The sequence below is a fragment of the Gopherus evgoodei genome, chromosome 1, assembly GCF_007399415.2.
Source record: "Gopherus evgoodei ecotype Sinaloan lineage chromosome 1, rGopEvg1_v1.p, whole genome shotgun sequence".
NCBI classification, from domain to species: domain Eukaryota; kingdom Metazoa; phylum Chordata; order Testudines; family Testudinidae; genus Gopherus; species Gopherus evgoodei.
In genome coordinates this window covers 29,090,956-29,107,111 of record NC_044322.1, presented here as the reverse complement: position 1 = coordinate 29,107,111, position 16,156 = coordinate 29,090,956, and the positions used below count along the sequence as shown (strand labels likewise).

Sequence of the window (16,156 nt, the reverse complement as noted above, 5' to 3'; positions counted from 1 at the left end):
CTACTACCTCACTGAAATCCAGAAGGCTGCACCTGCATAACTGAGTATGACTCCTTACTCTTTCATATAAGCATCCAGTTGGTTTTTTTTCACATGCATGCCATAGGATAGTTCTAGCCCCTTTATTTTATACCTAATAATCCATTACAGAGATTGACTCATCGGAGCCCATCAAATTTGAAGTAGAAAAACACTGAGATGCCCAATAACCTTCCTATATATAGAAGGGCCAGATTCTGATCTCAATTAAATCTGGAGAAACCTCATTAACTTCAGTACATTTTCTCTGGATTTTCAATAACTTTGAGGTAACTGATATCAGAATTTGGGCCAGAAAGCATAAACAGAAACTTTTATAGTGGCAGGTATCACAAAGTATGAAGTTTTAAGTGATTTCACTCACACGGCACTAACACTCATTTAGTCACGTCCTCCACAGTCAATCAATACAAGCAGAGTATCAAGCCAGAAGAGTGTTGCAATGTGTGTTAATGGCACCAAGGAAATTTTGGGAAGCTGAGATTGTACAGTAAATATATTTATTGACTGAGGTTAAGAACGCAACTTCCCTGTGCCCTTGTGGTTTTAGCACCTGAATCGCATGAACGGGGAGATAAAGAAAGTTGGCTGCCTGCTGTGTCAGTGTGACATCAGCTGCGCTGTCAACAAAAAGATTTAGTTAATGTTTCTTCATTTACATTTTGGAATAAAGACACCTTAGAAGTGTTACCGCAAATAACAAAACCACAGAGGAAGCCTAAAAATGACTCACGCAATCTATTACCACACACAGCAGTAAGGCCTATATAAGCATTATAGCTGTGATCATTAGACACAGAAGACCTAAGATTCTCTCTTTTTAGCAGAGATCATTTGATAACACTATGAGATACATCCTACTCTGCTCTGCACTGTTCCTGCCTGGAAGTCTTGCTCTCCCAGTTCTGCTTAAGCCAGAGCCATGGAGCTCTGGAGACCTGAAGCGTATACAGGTATGTCATGAATAGGGCTGTAAGAGTGAACTGTAAATATGCTGCTTTTCCATTTTAAGTCTACATCCTAATTATTATATTTCTTTCTAGAGAGCATTTGACATGATTTTATTTTTACTTTCGTGTTACGTAGTTGTTACAAGTCAGTTCACAAAAACTAGAAGGCATAAAGTAAAAATTTTGAAAGCATCTAAATGAAATTGCAAAAGTGAATTAGGGCTAGGTATTAAAGATATTTAGGCACCTAAAGATATGGACAGGCATCTAGTGGGACTTTCAAAAGAGCTTATAATAATTATATATATATATATAAATATTAAATAAATTCCAAGAAAATGGAGTCTCGAAAACCAATGGGCCAAATTAAAGATTAATTTGATGTATGAGTGGGTATGTATTATATATATAACATTCTAGTAAGATAAAAATAATATGTTAATAATGATGGACTAAACTATTTTAGATGCATCTAACCATAGTTGTATCCAGTTCTCACATTTCTTTGAGAAGAGGCAAGACTAATTATATACACCACACTTGTTGGACTATTCTCTAGATTCTAATGCTTGGTGAACTCCCATTAAAATAAACAGGACCACTTGCTTCAGTGTCTTGCTATTATTGGACAAGGCTTTCTCTGTATATTTAATCTGTATTGTGGAGAGATGGCAGGCTGTTTCATAGCACTTGAAAGTGGTAGACTGAAGTGTGAAAAAGAGATGTTATAATTATCCATGATTAGAGTATAAAGTAACACCACCATCACCACAAATAAAATGTTGGGGGAGTTTTAGGAGAGACGATTTTATTTTATTGTGGAGTAAAACCTATGTTAAAAAATATCCTCGGAGTCCACAGTTCTCACAAACCCTCTCCTTCTGATACGACACAACATATAAAAAGGTACAGGATGATTTCACAGTAATGTTTATCAAAGATTGCCACAATGAATGATGATTTATCATCATTTTTATTAAGTACAAACAATATGATCCTTTGGTCCTACCCTCCACCTCCTCTTACTCTATCTATTTTCAAGCCAAAATTACTGCTTGGTTACAGATAATTTTCTGGGAAGTCCATATATCCCAAGTCTAGCCTGTACAGCCCTATTTTTTTTATTAAAACTCTCTTTGCACATTAGTGGTTGATAGTTTAATTGTTCCTTTTTAAAAAGTTCATTGAGAACATAGTTGCAAATGATATCTTATGATATTCATTTGAGTAATCACTTATGCATGAACCTTTCCAGGCCTAAGAACCTAGGTACTCATTTCTCATTTACACCAATGCCTTTTTACACCACTTTGTAGGGTAAAGGGATCTGAAAATGGGTATAAATTTACACTCATTTTAATGTCCCTTTACATTGCCAATCTTGTATTATGAAAAGTCCTTAGTGTAAATGACAATCAGACCTCCTGGACATTTACAAATAAGACTATAACCAACACCTGCACAGAACCCCTTCATGTATTTATCATAAGAGAAAACAGAATAGAGCCCTGAAGCATATGGATGTGAAGGAAGGTTAAATACACAATTCTCAAAGGAGAAAGGTAGTGAATATTTTAACACCAAACTACATTTTTATTTTGTTCACATATATTAGAAAAGTGCCCTCATATCTGTCTACATTGTTTCCCTGTTTTGACAGATCACTGTGGGTTTCTAGGGGTGTAGCACAAGTATACCCAAGGATCAGCTGGGTCTTATACTTGCTGACAAGCTGATTCTTAAAGGTATAAGAACACACCCTGAGTCTGTTTCTTTTATTTTCAGAATTACCTTGACAGGTTCTTTCCATCCATTAATAAAGCAGATAGCCGTACCTTAGAAGACAAAATTAAAGAGATGCAGAAATTTTTCCACCTGACTGTAACAGGAAAATTTAATTCAGAAACGGAGGAAATGATGGATCAGCCAAGGTGTGGCATCCCCGATGTATTAGATTACAGCACGTTTCCAGGAAATCCAAGATGGAGGAAGAATTTGTTGACTTACAGGTTGGTTATATTTTACTTTTTGTGTATTTTGTTTTCTTTTAATGATGCCATATTATTCCATACCTTAAACTGACAATATTTTATTTTCTTGTGTTGCCAAAAGGATCCTTAACTATACACCTGATCTGCCTCGTTTTATGGTGGAGGAAGCAATCAAAAAGGCTTTTAAAGTGTGGAGTGACGTGACTCCACTGAAGTTTCAAAAAGTTGCCAGGAGAGAAGCAGATATCCTGATTCGTTTTGCACATGGTGGTGAGGCTGCTGCGGGATTTTTAAGAATTCATGAATTACATTTTATTTAAAGCTGGAGCTATGCTTTGAAAGCTTACATGTTTTCATAACCAAAGATTGAAAAGAGAACAAATATTTTCATTCTGAGTTTATCCAATTTTTAATCTTGTTCTGCAAGATAAAATATAAAGTCAGTATAGCTATCAGGAAGCACCCGTGTTAGTCTATATCCACAAAACCAACAAGGAGTCCAGTGGCACCTTAAAGACTAACAGATTTATTTGGGCATATAAAGTTTTCATGGGTAAAAAGCCTCACTTCTTCAGATGCACCCAAATAAATCAGTCAGTATAACTGCCTCTCAAGGGAAGCATTGAGTTTATATATAACATTGATAACAAATATAAAATATTAGATAATATTTGATATCAATGTTAACTAATCAGCCATCACAAAAATCCCTTGGGAATTCAAACAGTAAAATTAGGAAAATAATATCTACTTACTTGTTTGTAAACATACTCCTCTGCCATGAATATTACTCCTATTTGTGAGCAAGCAAGGATTCTGCATGCCTGTGTGGGGTTGAGACACCTTGGTCATATGCCTCATCCTAAAACAGAAACATACATTTTTTGCCTCTTTAGAGCCAAACACACACAAATAGAGCAGGGATTCTTTCCACTGTAGTCCAAAGCAAAGGGAGAGAGTGTGGCTTGTTTTAGCCACGCTCAAAGCATAGGTCTAAAGAGCATCTCACTTCCAAGAAGTCTGAAAGAGGGAGAACGAAGGCACGCACACACAAACACCCATGCACCCTGGTTCACCTCTCAGTGCTAGTCCTCCTCTTGGGCTTGTCTACACTAGGTACCTGTTTTGGTAGAGCTGTGGCCTTCAGTGGTGTGAGAGGCAGCTATTCTGACCATTCTAGACCTGTTCTAGGTTAACAGGAGAATTCTCCTATCGACCTAGCTAGCTCTAGAGCCCTGCGCAGATACAAATTTATATCCACGGATATAAAATCGGTATCCAAGGAACCACAGGGCTGTCCCAGGAACCACAGCAGTGAAAGGAGCGGAACATGGGGCCCACGCCGGCAGCTCCTCCAGCGTGGCTGTACTGCTCCCAGCCTCACCTCTGTCCCTTCCACACCGCTGTCCGCATCTCCTGTCTGGGGGTATGAGTGCCACTTGACCACAAGAGTGCAACCAGCTGCTGGTGCCCAACCCAGTGGGTGGGGCAGGAGTGGCACAATTGCACCGGAGGAACTATCAGCGGGGAGCACTAGCTCCTGGGAATGGCGGCCCCACGTTCTCCTTTCACCACTGCAGTTCTCAGGAGAGCCCTGCAGTTCTGTGGATACTGATTTATATCCACGGATAGCCGCATCAGCAGATATACATTTGTATCCACGCAGGGCTCTGGCTACTGCTCTTGGGGAGGCAGAGTACCTACACTGATGGGAGAACCTCTTCCATCAGCGTAGGTAGTGCCTACATTGAGGCGCTCCAGTGGTGCAGCTGCAGCATTCAAGTGTAGCCAATTCCTTAGAGATTCATCCCCAAACATCCAATAACACAATAATCTTATAGTGTCTTCCGGGTGATGAATTTTTCACAACTATCCTGCAAATCCTTGCACTCCAGGAGCAAGAAATTGTAGCTCTTCTTATAGGCAGAGGAGGAGAGAGTCAACCTTTTCCAGCCAACTTCTGGATGAGGGTCTGGATATCCCACACATTGTTATAGAAGAATCTAACAGAAGATACCAGTGTACCAAGTGAGGTCCTCACTTTTTCAAAGCTGTGGTTACTGATAACATTCACTTGATATATTATAAGTGGTGCTGATGGCATTATCTATAGTTATAGATACTGTTCATTATAGGACCTTCAGATGCTTATAACTTTGAAAGCTTAAGCCATTCAGACATTTTCTTGCTGGGTGTCAGCCTCAGGCTGAATATTTTTGTAAAGTTTCGATAAGATGATGCAGCCATTTCTGAGAACATGCCCTCAATAACACAGAGGTCCTGTGGGGAAAATATAGTATGTGATCATGTTGTTAAAAACCCTACCATAATGCACACACACAGGAGCTGAATTCATTGCATAGGCAATCTTAAGTATGGCATTTCCTACCTTCCGAGTGCTTGACTTTGCAACATTACCATTATTTTAGTGTCATTTTTAATGTAATGTAATCTACAAATAATAAAAGCAAACTCTAAACTTCAAGATGTGGGATTCAATGTTTAAAATGCATCATTCTGTCAATTGAGGACACATTCATTTCTTTTCACATGCAGCACATGGCGACTCATTTCCCTTTGATGGACGAGGAGGAATACTGGCCCATGCGTTTGCACCTGGCTCAGGGTTAGGAGGAGATGCTCACTTTGATGAGGGCGAGAAGTGGTCACAAGATCATATAGGTAAAGTATTCCATGTACCCGTCACAACAATTTCAGCTCCTTCTAAACAAAACCCTGGTGTTTACAACATACTTACATTTACCTACCATAATAGGCATATAGAGCCTGAGGCGCTCAAAGCACTTTACAAAGGTGGGCAAGCAATATTATCCTATTTTTACAGATGAGACACAGAAAGTTTAAGTGATTTGCTCATGGTCAAAAGTTGAGTCAGGAATAGATTTCAGGTTTCCTGACTCCCATTCCTGGGCTCTGCACTATTCTTCCTAAAACATGTGGACATACATATTGTAATTAAATGGGAGAGCAGGTAAAAATAAATTAAAAACTTATTGGATTTCATCACAATGGAAAGAAAGATGCAAATTCCCCTGGTTGCTCTGTTCCATTATGTTAATTTTTTCCTCTTTTTTCTAATATTTTGGAACAAATTTGTTCCTTGTTGCTGCACATGAATTTTGGTCATTCTTTGGGACTTGGTCCCATTCAAATGTTCAAGGTGCTCTGATGTATCCTATCTATCGCTACTGCGTAAACCCAGACACCTTCAGCCTTCCAGGATGATGACAGACAAGGAATTCAGAAATTATACGGTAATTTCAGTGTGAGATGTTAATTTTGATATACAAAATTACCAACAAAGGGACAGATTTTGCCACACTTTACACTGAGAAAAGACGGTTACTCACCTTTGTAACTCTTGTTCTTTGAATGTGTTGCTCATATCCATTCCAATTAGGTGTGTGCGCGGCCGGGTGTGCACGTTCGTCAGAAACTTCTTTTTACCCTAGCAACACTCGTGTGGGCCGGCAGGTCACCCCCTGAGTGGCCGCCGGTATGGCGCCTGATATATACCCCTGCCGGCCCTATCGCTCCTCAGTTCCTTCTTGCCGGCTACTCCGACAGTGGGAAAGGAGGGCGGGTGTGGATGGACATGAGCAACACATCTCGAAGAACAACAGTTACAAAGGTGGGTAACCGTCTTTTCTTCTTCGAGTGCTTGCTCATATCCATTCCAATTAGGTGATTCCCCAAGCCTTACCTAGGCGGTGGGGTCGGAGCAAGACGTTGCGGAACATAAGACTGCTGAGCCGAAGGCGGCATCGTCTCTAGACTGTTGGACCAACGCGTAGTGCGATGCAAACGTATGGATGGAAGACCAGGTGGCTGCGCGGCAGATGTCCTGTATGGGATCATGGGCCAAGAATGCGGCAGATGAGGCTTGAGCCCGAGTAGAGTGGGCAGTGAGATGGCCCACCTGAGCATGAGCCAAGTCATAGCAAACCCAAATACACGATGTAACCCAAGATGCAATACACTGGGAGGAGATTGCCATGGCCTTCATACGTTCCGCCACCGCCACGAATAGCTGAGGTGAACGCCGGAAGGGTTTGGTCCTCTGGATATAGAAGGCGAGAGCCCTTCAGACATCCAAAGTATGGAGCTGTTGCTCTCGTCGTGATGAATGCGACTTTGGGTAAAAGACTGGCAGGAAGACGTCCTGGTTAACGTGAAAGGCGGAGACGACCTTAGGGAGGAATGCCGGGTGCGGTCGCAGCTGTACCTTGTCCTTATGGAACCCAGTATATGGAGGATCCACAGTCAATGCCCGAAGCTCCGAGACTCATCTAGCCGAGGTGATAGCGACTAGGAAAGCTGTTTTCCAGGACAGGTACAGCAGCGAGCATGTGGCCAAAGGCTCGAAAGGGCCCCCCCCCCATAAGCCTGGTTAAGACGAGGTTCAGGTCCCCGGTAGGGATTGGCCATTTGACCTGTGGGTATAGTCGCTCCAAGCCCTTGAGGAATCTGGAAACTATAAGGTGGGAAAAAACGGAACTGCCAGCTTCCCCCAGATGGAAGGTGGATATAGCCGCAAGATGTACTTGCGGAGAGGAGATCGCCAACCCCTGCTGTTTGAGAGACCACACATAGTCCAGGATAGTGGGAACTAATGCAGAATGCAGAGAATGGCCATGCTGGTTACACCAGTGGCAGAAGCGCTTCTATTTTGCGAGGTATGTCGAGCGCGTGGAGGGCTTCCTGCTCACCAGCAACACCTGCTGTACTGCGGTGGAACAGCGCAACTCTGACTGGTTTAACCAGACAGGAGCCATGCAGTCAGATGAAGGGACTGCAGGTCCGGATGGTGCATCCTGCCAAAGTCTTGTGTGATCAGGTCCAGCCAGAGCGGCAGGGGAATTGGGTCTGCCAAGGACAGCTCGAGCAGCGTGGTGTACCAGTGCTGCCTCTGCCAAGCCGGAGCGATCAGGATAAGGCGGGCTCTGTCCCTTCGGAGCTTGAGCAGGACTCAGTGGACGAGAGGGAATGGTGGAGAGGTGTAACAGAGGTGGCCCATCCATGGAATCAGGAATGCATCCAACAGGAAGCCCGGGGAGCGACCCTGTAGGGAGCAGAACACCTGGCATTTCCTGTTCATTCTGGATGCAAATAGGTCTATGTGGGGAAAGCCCCACCTCCGGAAAATCGAATGGAGAACGTCCGGACCATTCGTGTGATAGGAAGGACCTGCTCAGGTGATCTGCAAGGTGTTCCGTACGCCCGGGAGAAAGGAGGCCACTAGATGTATAGAGTGCACTATGCAGAAGTCCCACAGCCGTATCGCTTCCTGACACAGAGGGGAGGACCAGGTCCTGCCCTGCTTGTTGTCCATGAAACCGCAACACAACGGCCGTGTAGATGGCACTGAAATGCTTGGCATGCCAGCCAGACCGCTCTCAGCTCTCGCACATTGATATGGAGCGTCAGCTCCCGGGTTGACCAGGAGCCCTAGGTGAGCACCCCAGCCCAGCGAGGATGCGTCCATTGTTAGGGACATGGAGGGCTGGGGAGGATGAAACGGCAGACCCGCACACACTCGGGATGACGTCTTCCACCAGTCGATGGAGCCTAGAACATCCGGCGGAATTGTCAGGATTATGTCTATGGAGTCCCTACCCGGCCGATAGACCGAAGCGAGCCAGGTTTGCAGAGGGCGCATTCGCAGTCTGGCATGCCTTGTGACGAAAGTGCATGCAGCCATGTGCCCCAGAAAAGCAAGGCAAGTACGAGCAGAAGTGGTTGGAAAGCTCTGAAAACTTTCAACAAGGGAGACTATGGCTTGGAACCAGTGCAGGGGCAAACTGGCTGTTGCAAGGTTGGAGGTTGGAGTCCAGCATTGCCCCAATAAATTCTATCCTCTGCGTAGGCACCAGATGGACTTGTCCAAATTGATGATCAAGCCTAGATGCACAAACAGCTCCCTGATGATGGAGACATGGCTGATCACTTGTGCCTCCGAAGTCCCTCGGATAAGCCGGTCGTCGAGGTAAGGGAAGACGTGTATTCGACAACGGCGCAGGGAAGCAGCGACGACCGCCATACACTTCGTGAAGACCCGAGGGGCCGAGGAAAGACCAAAGGGAAGGACAGTAAACTGGTAGTAACCCTGATTTACCACAAAGCGCAGATACCTCCTGTGCGGGGGATAAATTGCAATGTGGAAATATGCGTCCTTCATGTCGAGAGCAGCGTACCAATCTCCGGGATCCAGGGAAGGAATGATGGTTCCTAGGGATACCATGCGGAACTTGAACTTTTTGATGAATTTGTTCAGTCCCCGCAGGTCCAGGATGAGCCAGAGGCCCCCTTTTGTCTTGGGTATTAAGAAATATCGGGAATAAAACCCCTTGCCCCTTAACTCCTCCGGTACCTCCCCTATAGCTCCGATCGAGAGGAGCTTGCGAACCTCCTGAATGATGAGTTGCTCTTGAGAAGGGTCCCTGAAGAGGGACGAGGAGTGGGGGTGAGAAATAAACTGAAGACGGTATCCAAGCTCCACCGTACGTAGGACCCAACGATCTGAGGTCAGCTGAGACCACGCCAGAAGGAACGGGGAAAGGCGGTTGTAAAAGTGAAGAGGATCCAGGGAGGGAATTGGTACACTGCTCTCGGGCGCACCCTCAAAAGTTTGCTTTGGGTCCCAGTGGTGGTTTGGTAGGACCAGAATTGTTGCCCCCTTGAGGTCCAGACTGACGTCTGTGGGTAGTACGGCCTCCTCTTCGGGCAAGATCCTGTCTTGGCCGAGGCGGGGGGTAAGGGCACTGAGGTTGGGAGCGGAAGGACCATCTCTGAGTCTGGGGTGTATGCATTCCCAGCGAACGCATAATAACCCAGTTGTCCTTCAGACTCTGTAGTCTGGGGTCTGTCTTTTGAGAGAATAGACCTTGTCCATCGAATGGCAAGTCTTGAATGGTGTATTGTAGCTCAGGCGGTAGGCCGGACACTTGCAACTAAGATATGCATATGCTATGCCAGAGGCGACCGTTCTGGCTGCAGAGTCGGCGGCATCTAAGGAGGCTTGTAGTGAGGTTCTCGTGACCCTCTTCCCTTCCTCTAGGAGAGCTGTAAACTCCTGACGGGAGTCCTGGGGAACCAACTCAGTAAACTTGCTGACAGCTTCCCAGGTGTTATAGCTGTAGCGGCTTAAGAGGGCCTGTTGGTTCGCCACATGGAGCTGAAGGCCTCCAGGAGAGTAGATTTTCTGGCCCAGCAAATCCATGCACCTGACCTCCCTAGATTTTGGCACGGGGGCTTGTTGGCCATGGCGCTCCCGTTCGTTGACTGATTGTACCACCAACGTGCAGAGGACGGGGTGCAAATAGAGGTACTCATACCCCTTGGACGGCACCATGTATTTTCGTTCTACTCCCCTGGCTGTGGGTGGGATGGAAGCCGGGGACAGACAGATGGTGTCTGCTCTGGCTTGGATCGATCTGATGAAGGGGAGGGCCACCCTGGTCGGTGCTTCTGCCAATATGCTAACCACCGGATCCTCCACCTCAGGAACTTCCTCTACGGGAAGATTTATATTCTGAGCAACACGCCGCAGAAGATCCTGATGTGCTCAGAGATCAACTGGCGGGGGCCCCGATGATGATGTGCCCGCTACCGCCTCATCTGGGGAAGAGGAGGATGATAACCCAGGGATGAGTGGGTCTTGGACTGACGCCTCGTCCTGGGGGACCTCTGTCTCCGGAACATCATGCTACTCAGGTGCATGTGCAGAGTCTTCCTCCGTACCAGCGGGGGGAGGTCTGCTAACTGTGGCCTCTGGTGCATGGTGCTCCGAGTGGCCGGAGCGTGCTGGGCCCGTTGGCTCACCCTGGGCTTGGTGATAGGCCCAAGCTGTCCAAAAAGACCTTGGAGATGATCCATGGTCCGGGTGGGCCTGCGCATCTGAACCCCTGTAGGAGGCGCTGTCCACGTGTGAGGAGGCGGACGGGTGATGTGATGGCCATGGAGGAGCTGAAGTTGATTGGGCCAGGTCTCTGCGCCCATAGAGCTCATCTCTGCGTGGTACTGGCAAACAGTACTGGGAACCGTGGCGGTATCGGGAGCGGGACCGGGACCTGCTACCAGCGCGGTGCCGGGAGGTGGACCGGTGCCTTATATCATCGTGCCGGGATCGGCTGCGATAAGTACATCGGTGCCGCGATCTGGACCAGTGCCGAGAGTACCACAACGGCGACCGGGATCTCAAGTGATGCCGCAAGTACGACCGGTTCCGTGGAGAACAGTACCGGGATTGCAAGCGGTGCTGGGATCGGGAGAGATGTCGCGGCCGAGAGTGATCGCGGGATCTGGATTGGGACCGACGGTGTTCAGTGGTGCCCAGTGAACGTGGTTGCACCATGGTGGGCTTGCCCAGCGACTGAATAACCCACACCGGTGGTGCTGGGGGTTGGGGCAATTCGGACTCTGTTAGAGCTATTAGGTCCCGCGCCACGGAGGTGGTCTCCGGCGTGGAGGGCGCGACGAGCTCAACCACAGCGCGTGCTGGGGAGCTGGTAGGCACCGGACTCAATGGCTCCTGTGAAGCTGGAATAGACGGTGCGGAGACAAGCGGTGCAGCGGCAGTTGACGGTGCTGGGCGGTCCGTCTTGGAGATACGCTCCGACTGCGGTGTAGCTGTAGGTGCCGCAGGAGCCTTGTGCTTCTTGCTCCTCGGGGAGAGGAAGCGGTGCCGGCTGGAGGGTTGGGCCGGTGAAGGGTGGGGATGAGGAGCCTTTATCGGTGCCGGGTGGTCCGGTGTGGAAGAGGCACTTGGTCCCGGTGCCGCAGTCAGTGCCGAGGATGGAGGAGTTAAAGCTGCCTCCATCAAAAGTTGTTTCAGGCGAATGTCCCGCTCTCTCTTTGTCCGGGGCTTGAACGCCTTGCAGATTCGGCACTTGTCCGCAAGGTGGGATTCGCCTAGGCACTTTAAACAGGAGTCGTGCGGATCTCCTGTGGGCATTGGCCGATGACAGGCTGCTCAAGGCTTGAAACCCGGTGAATCAGGCATGGGCCCCGGTACTGGGGGAGGAGAAGAGGCGAGCCCCTGATCCTCTAACTACAACTATTAATTTAAATACTAACTAGAACTACAGTAAAAGAACTATATACACAATACTATACAAACGAGTGAATCGCTAGGGAGGTGGAGAACAGCTAAGCTGTGCTCCACTGTTCCAACGACCGACACGGGCGGTAAGAAGGAACTGAGGAGCAGATGGGCCGGCAGGGGTATATATCAGGCGCCATACCGGCGCCACTCCAAGGGGCGACCTGCCGGCTCACCGAGTGTTGCTAGGGTAAAAAGTCTCCGACGAATGTGCACGCAGCGCGCACACACCTAATTGGAATGGATATGAGCAAGCACTCGAAGAACAAGTACCTTACTCAGCAGCCCCATTGATTTGAATGGCCTACTCTCAGAGTATCAAAATTTAGACCAAGACAACGTAATTCACTTTATACCTCCCACTTACCCTTTCTGGAGCCTGAGAGCAATGTCTCCATATTGCAACAAAAGCTAATAGAGCTGGAGATCCTGGCCGACTATGTGTTCCCTGCACACCAGTGCCTTGCAGAAATCAATGAGGATGATGTTCTGCTAACCATCTACTACTGAGTAGTACCTTGCTCTGTCTGCTGAAAAGGCCATTGAAATCAGTAGGACTACTTGCTGAATAAGAGATTGCTCAGTGTAAGTATGGCAGAATCTGGCCCTCACCTCACTGCTCATGGAGTCAAGTACTACGCACTGTGAGTTACAGTGGCAAAACTGCACCCTAAACCAATGAGAAATCATGCCTGTGGGCACTTGTGTGGTCATCCTTCTATGGGACACTTCACAAAGTGTATATTTCTCTATAGTTTGTCTCTTAAACAAATACTTTAATGTTTCCATATTTCTATTCCACAGGCCGCAAAAGTGAAAACTTCTAAAGAACCATATAAAAGCAGCAAAGAGTCCTGCTTTTACAGATCCAGACTAATATGGCTACCCCTCTGATACTAAAGAACCATGGTGTGTTTAAAAAGAATGAAGAATTCACACCCAGAAATGTTTCATTTTAGTTCTTCAGTGATATTAAAATTGCAAATGGTTTAAGAGCATTCTACTCCTATACATTTACTGAGATTTGAAAACCCTTTACATTTATTCAGCAGTTTCTGTGAAAATAAAGATTCTCCCAGCACTATTCTGTCTCCTGCATTCCGGTCGGTCCTAATTGCTGTTGGGCTGTATTTCACTGATGGGTTCAGTGACTCCTGTATGTACAATACATATATACAGGGACAAAATTCTCAGCTGGGTGTTTGCAATGCACTAATTCCATGGTTTAGGCTCCTGTTCCCAGCCCACTCTCTTCTCCCTCTCCTTTCCCCTTCCCTGCCTGTTCATACCCAGATCCAGAAGTACCCTCCATAGGGCCCAGCAGAAGGCTGTAAGATGATGCAGTGTACACAACCAAACGCCACTTTCAGCACCAGAAGGGTGGATCCCCACACAGAGGGTTCTCTTCCTCCGCCCTCAAATCCCATGGAGATCTGAGAGGCCAGCTCTGTTTAAGTACTTACAGGATAAGACCTCACTCACTGCAGAACTCAGATGCTTCTCAGCCATTTAAATACAGAGATCACAATTATGGTAACCCACCCACTCTCCATTTTTATCCACTCCTTAAGCATGCAGGCTCCTGTTGAAGTCCAGACAAGATTTAAAGAGAGTCAGGGCCTCAGAAAATAGCCTATGGTAGCAATCCCAATGTTGAAACCTGAGCCACCCTTCAGGAAAAGGAAAGTAATCACACATTGTGACACAGAGGCCCTGTCATGAGACTGGGTCATAGGCAGTCAGGCCCAGTGGTCGGAGCAGGAGTTAGACCTAGTTAGAGTCCAAATGCAAGAGCCCAAGGTTGAGGTAGAGTCAGAGCAAGGGATCAGAGCCAAAAGGTCAGAATGAAGGCAGAGTCCAAATGCTATCGCCAAGGGTCAAGACAGAACCGAGAACCAGGGCTGATCATCAGAACCAGCTTCCGTTGGAGTCAGGGAAGGCAGGAGCAGGGCTGGTATCGAGGGCAGGAGCAAGCCTGGGACAGACAGGACCAAGGGCTGGCGTGCAGGGCAGGGCTCTAGATTGGAAGCAATGCCAAGCCGTCGGCGCTGGGGTTGGAGTGAGGGTGAGCACAGCGAGCACAGAATCTGTGGGTATGTATATTGATCCTTCTATAGCTGCTGGCTTAAAAAGCAAGGTCAACACCTGACTGCTTTTTTTAAGCCAATTGGGTGGATTCTTTTGCTGTGCTCATTGGCTACCCTGGTGAGCCGGGCGGCACAAGCTGCAGGTCCTGACTTCTAAACGGCCTCTTGGGGCCAGCTGGCAAGGTTTTCACTACTGTCGAGTCACCAACTCCTATCAGAGCCTGACAAGCTCACTAACCTAACCTGCTGCTTTACATGTCCCACACGAGACATGTGATGTGTCTTAATAAAAGTTTAGCTCATACTGGTCCTTCCTAATTGTTGTGAGATGTATGTACAGATGAAATTTAAGGCAGTACGTATATGTACTGAAAATACGTCTTTGATAACCCTGCCTGGGCCACAGTGTCTAACAGGTATTGCCACACAAAGGGATGTAGATTCACCTATCTACTGTGATAGACCCAGGCCAGTTGAGAACAGCAGAATAGTCCTGTTGGTATCCAGTAAGTGGGCAGGAAAAGCTAAAGGACCACCACCCAGCCTAAGGGGAGGATCCACAGGTCTGTGATATCAAATAAATGCGTGGGACAACTAATGAAAAAAACAGGATCAGGAGTGAGGTCATAGGGCTAAATGAAGGGAACCTGATGGGGATACCGAGCAGAGAACTCCAGAGAGCCCACTGCTCCTCAAAGGTGTCAAGGGAGCCAGTGGACGCTGCCCGGAAGGAACTCTGCCCGGATGTGTGTACAGATGGAGGAGCGGAAATAGGCCCCACAGTCGCAGGAAATCCCGTTGGCTAACCTCCTTTCCCTGGTTTTGCAGATAGCCCTGGCCAAAGAAGCCAAGAGGAGGTTGATAAGGAGATCCCGCGACTTTATGGGGCCAAGGATGGGGAGTGCATAGATGAACAGGTTAGGGGAAAAGTGCAACAAAAAACATATTAAGAGATCTAAGAGGAGCTGGAATAGGGGCTGCAACCTGGCGCACTCTAGATAAATGTGCGCCAGGGTTTCCTTCATGTTGCAAAAGGGGCAGGTGTTTCGGAGGGGGCAAATCGAGCCAAGTACATGCCCGTGCTCATGGTCCCATGAAGGAGCCACCAATTGATATCCCCGGTGGCCCTTGGGACCAGGGCGGAGTATAAGCTGGCCCACCAGGGCTTCTCACCCTTGAGAGGTGGCAGGAGGTCCTGCTACTTCATGTTGGGGCGAGACGCAAGGATGAGGAAGTGAAGATTGTGGAGCACAAGTGTGTATGGATGGTTCCTTAGTGCGGTCTGAAACAGAACCGGATGCAAGTCGAGCAGCTGGCTCGCAGTGAAAAGGCCGAGGGGGGGGTGGCGTTTGGGTCCACGGGGCAGGGCCAAGAATGGAAAAGGTCCACAGCGCCTGGGCTGGAGGGTGGGTGGGGCGTGACCTCTTGCAGGACCGGTAGAGGTAGGCCCGAGCAGTGGGCGGTAAAGCGGCTTTCACCTCCTGAAGTACTCACTGGGGAGTGTGAGGTCTGGAGAGCCCCATGCGCCGGGCGAGTGTCAGCGAGGATCCAGCCAGTCTCCCCGGGCATCGTCCAGGAGGTCTCCGACTCTGGTGACTTCTGCCAAGATCAGCCTCTGGTGCACCGCGGGGGACTCCACCACCTGCACATGAAGCTAGGGATTGTGTAGCAGGGGCTCCGCAAGGAGATCAGCCCCCAGAGTGGCCACCATGGACCTGGTCATTGAAAAAACTTCCAGGTCCGGAGATGGTCTTGGAAGAAGACCTGCGAGACCTCTCCGGGTTGCTGAAGACCTCTCGGATGGAGATAAAGGAGCTGCCAGACGTATCGGAGCCCTTGGAAGCGGTGGAGGAAGACTGCGCTGGTACGCTCCACACCAGACTACCTGCACCATACAGGAGCCTCTGCAGGACCTGGAGGTGGAAGACATGGACCTGAGTGTGTAGGCACTTCACCTGCCCCTGGAGG

At 48.0% G+C, this 16,156-nt stretch overlaps 1 protein-coding gene across 1 annotated transcript; it reads left to right on the top strand.

Annotated features, from left to right (window-relative positions):
- The first annotated feature begins 823 nt into the window (after positions 1-823).
- Positions 824-13,172, top strand: MMP7 (matrix metallopeptidase 7). The gene is made up of 6 exons (XM_030550957.1): positions 824-992; positions 2,775-2,998; positions 3,102-3,250; positions 5,537-5,662; positions 6,087-6,255; positions 12,906-13,172. Exons 1-5 carry the CDS (start codon positions 885-887, stop codon positions 6,224-6,226), a joined length of 747 nt encoding a protein of 248 aa, XP_030406817.1. The 5' UTR covers positions 824-884; the 3' UTR covers positions 6,227-6,255; positions 12,906-13,172.
- The last annotated feature ends 2,984 nt before the right edge of the window (positions 13,173-16,156 follow it).

Bases quoted from the DNA above. Each gene is read 5' to 3' on its own strand.
- MMP7 (XM_030550957.1), top strand. From the start codon at position 885: ATGAGATACATCCTACTCTGCTCTGCACTGTTCCTGCCTGGAAGTCTT. The intron at 2,999-3,101 runs GTTGGTTATATT...TGTTGCCAAAAG, and splicing joins AAGAATTTGTTGACTTACAG to GATCCTTAACTATACACCTG. The intron at 5,663-6,086 runs GTAAAGTATTCC...TCTAATATTTTG, and splicing joins GTGGTCACAAGATCATATAG to GAACAAATTTGTTCCTTGTT.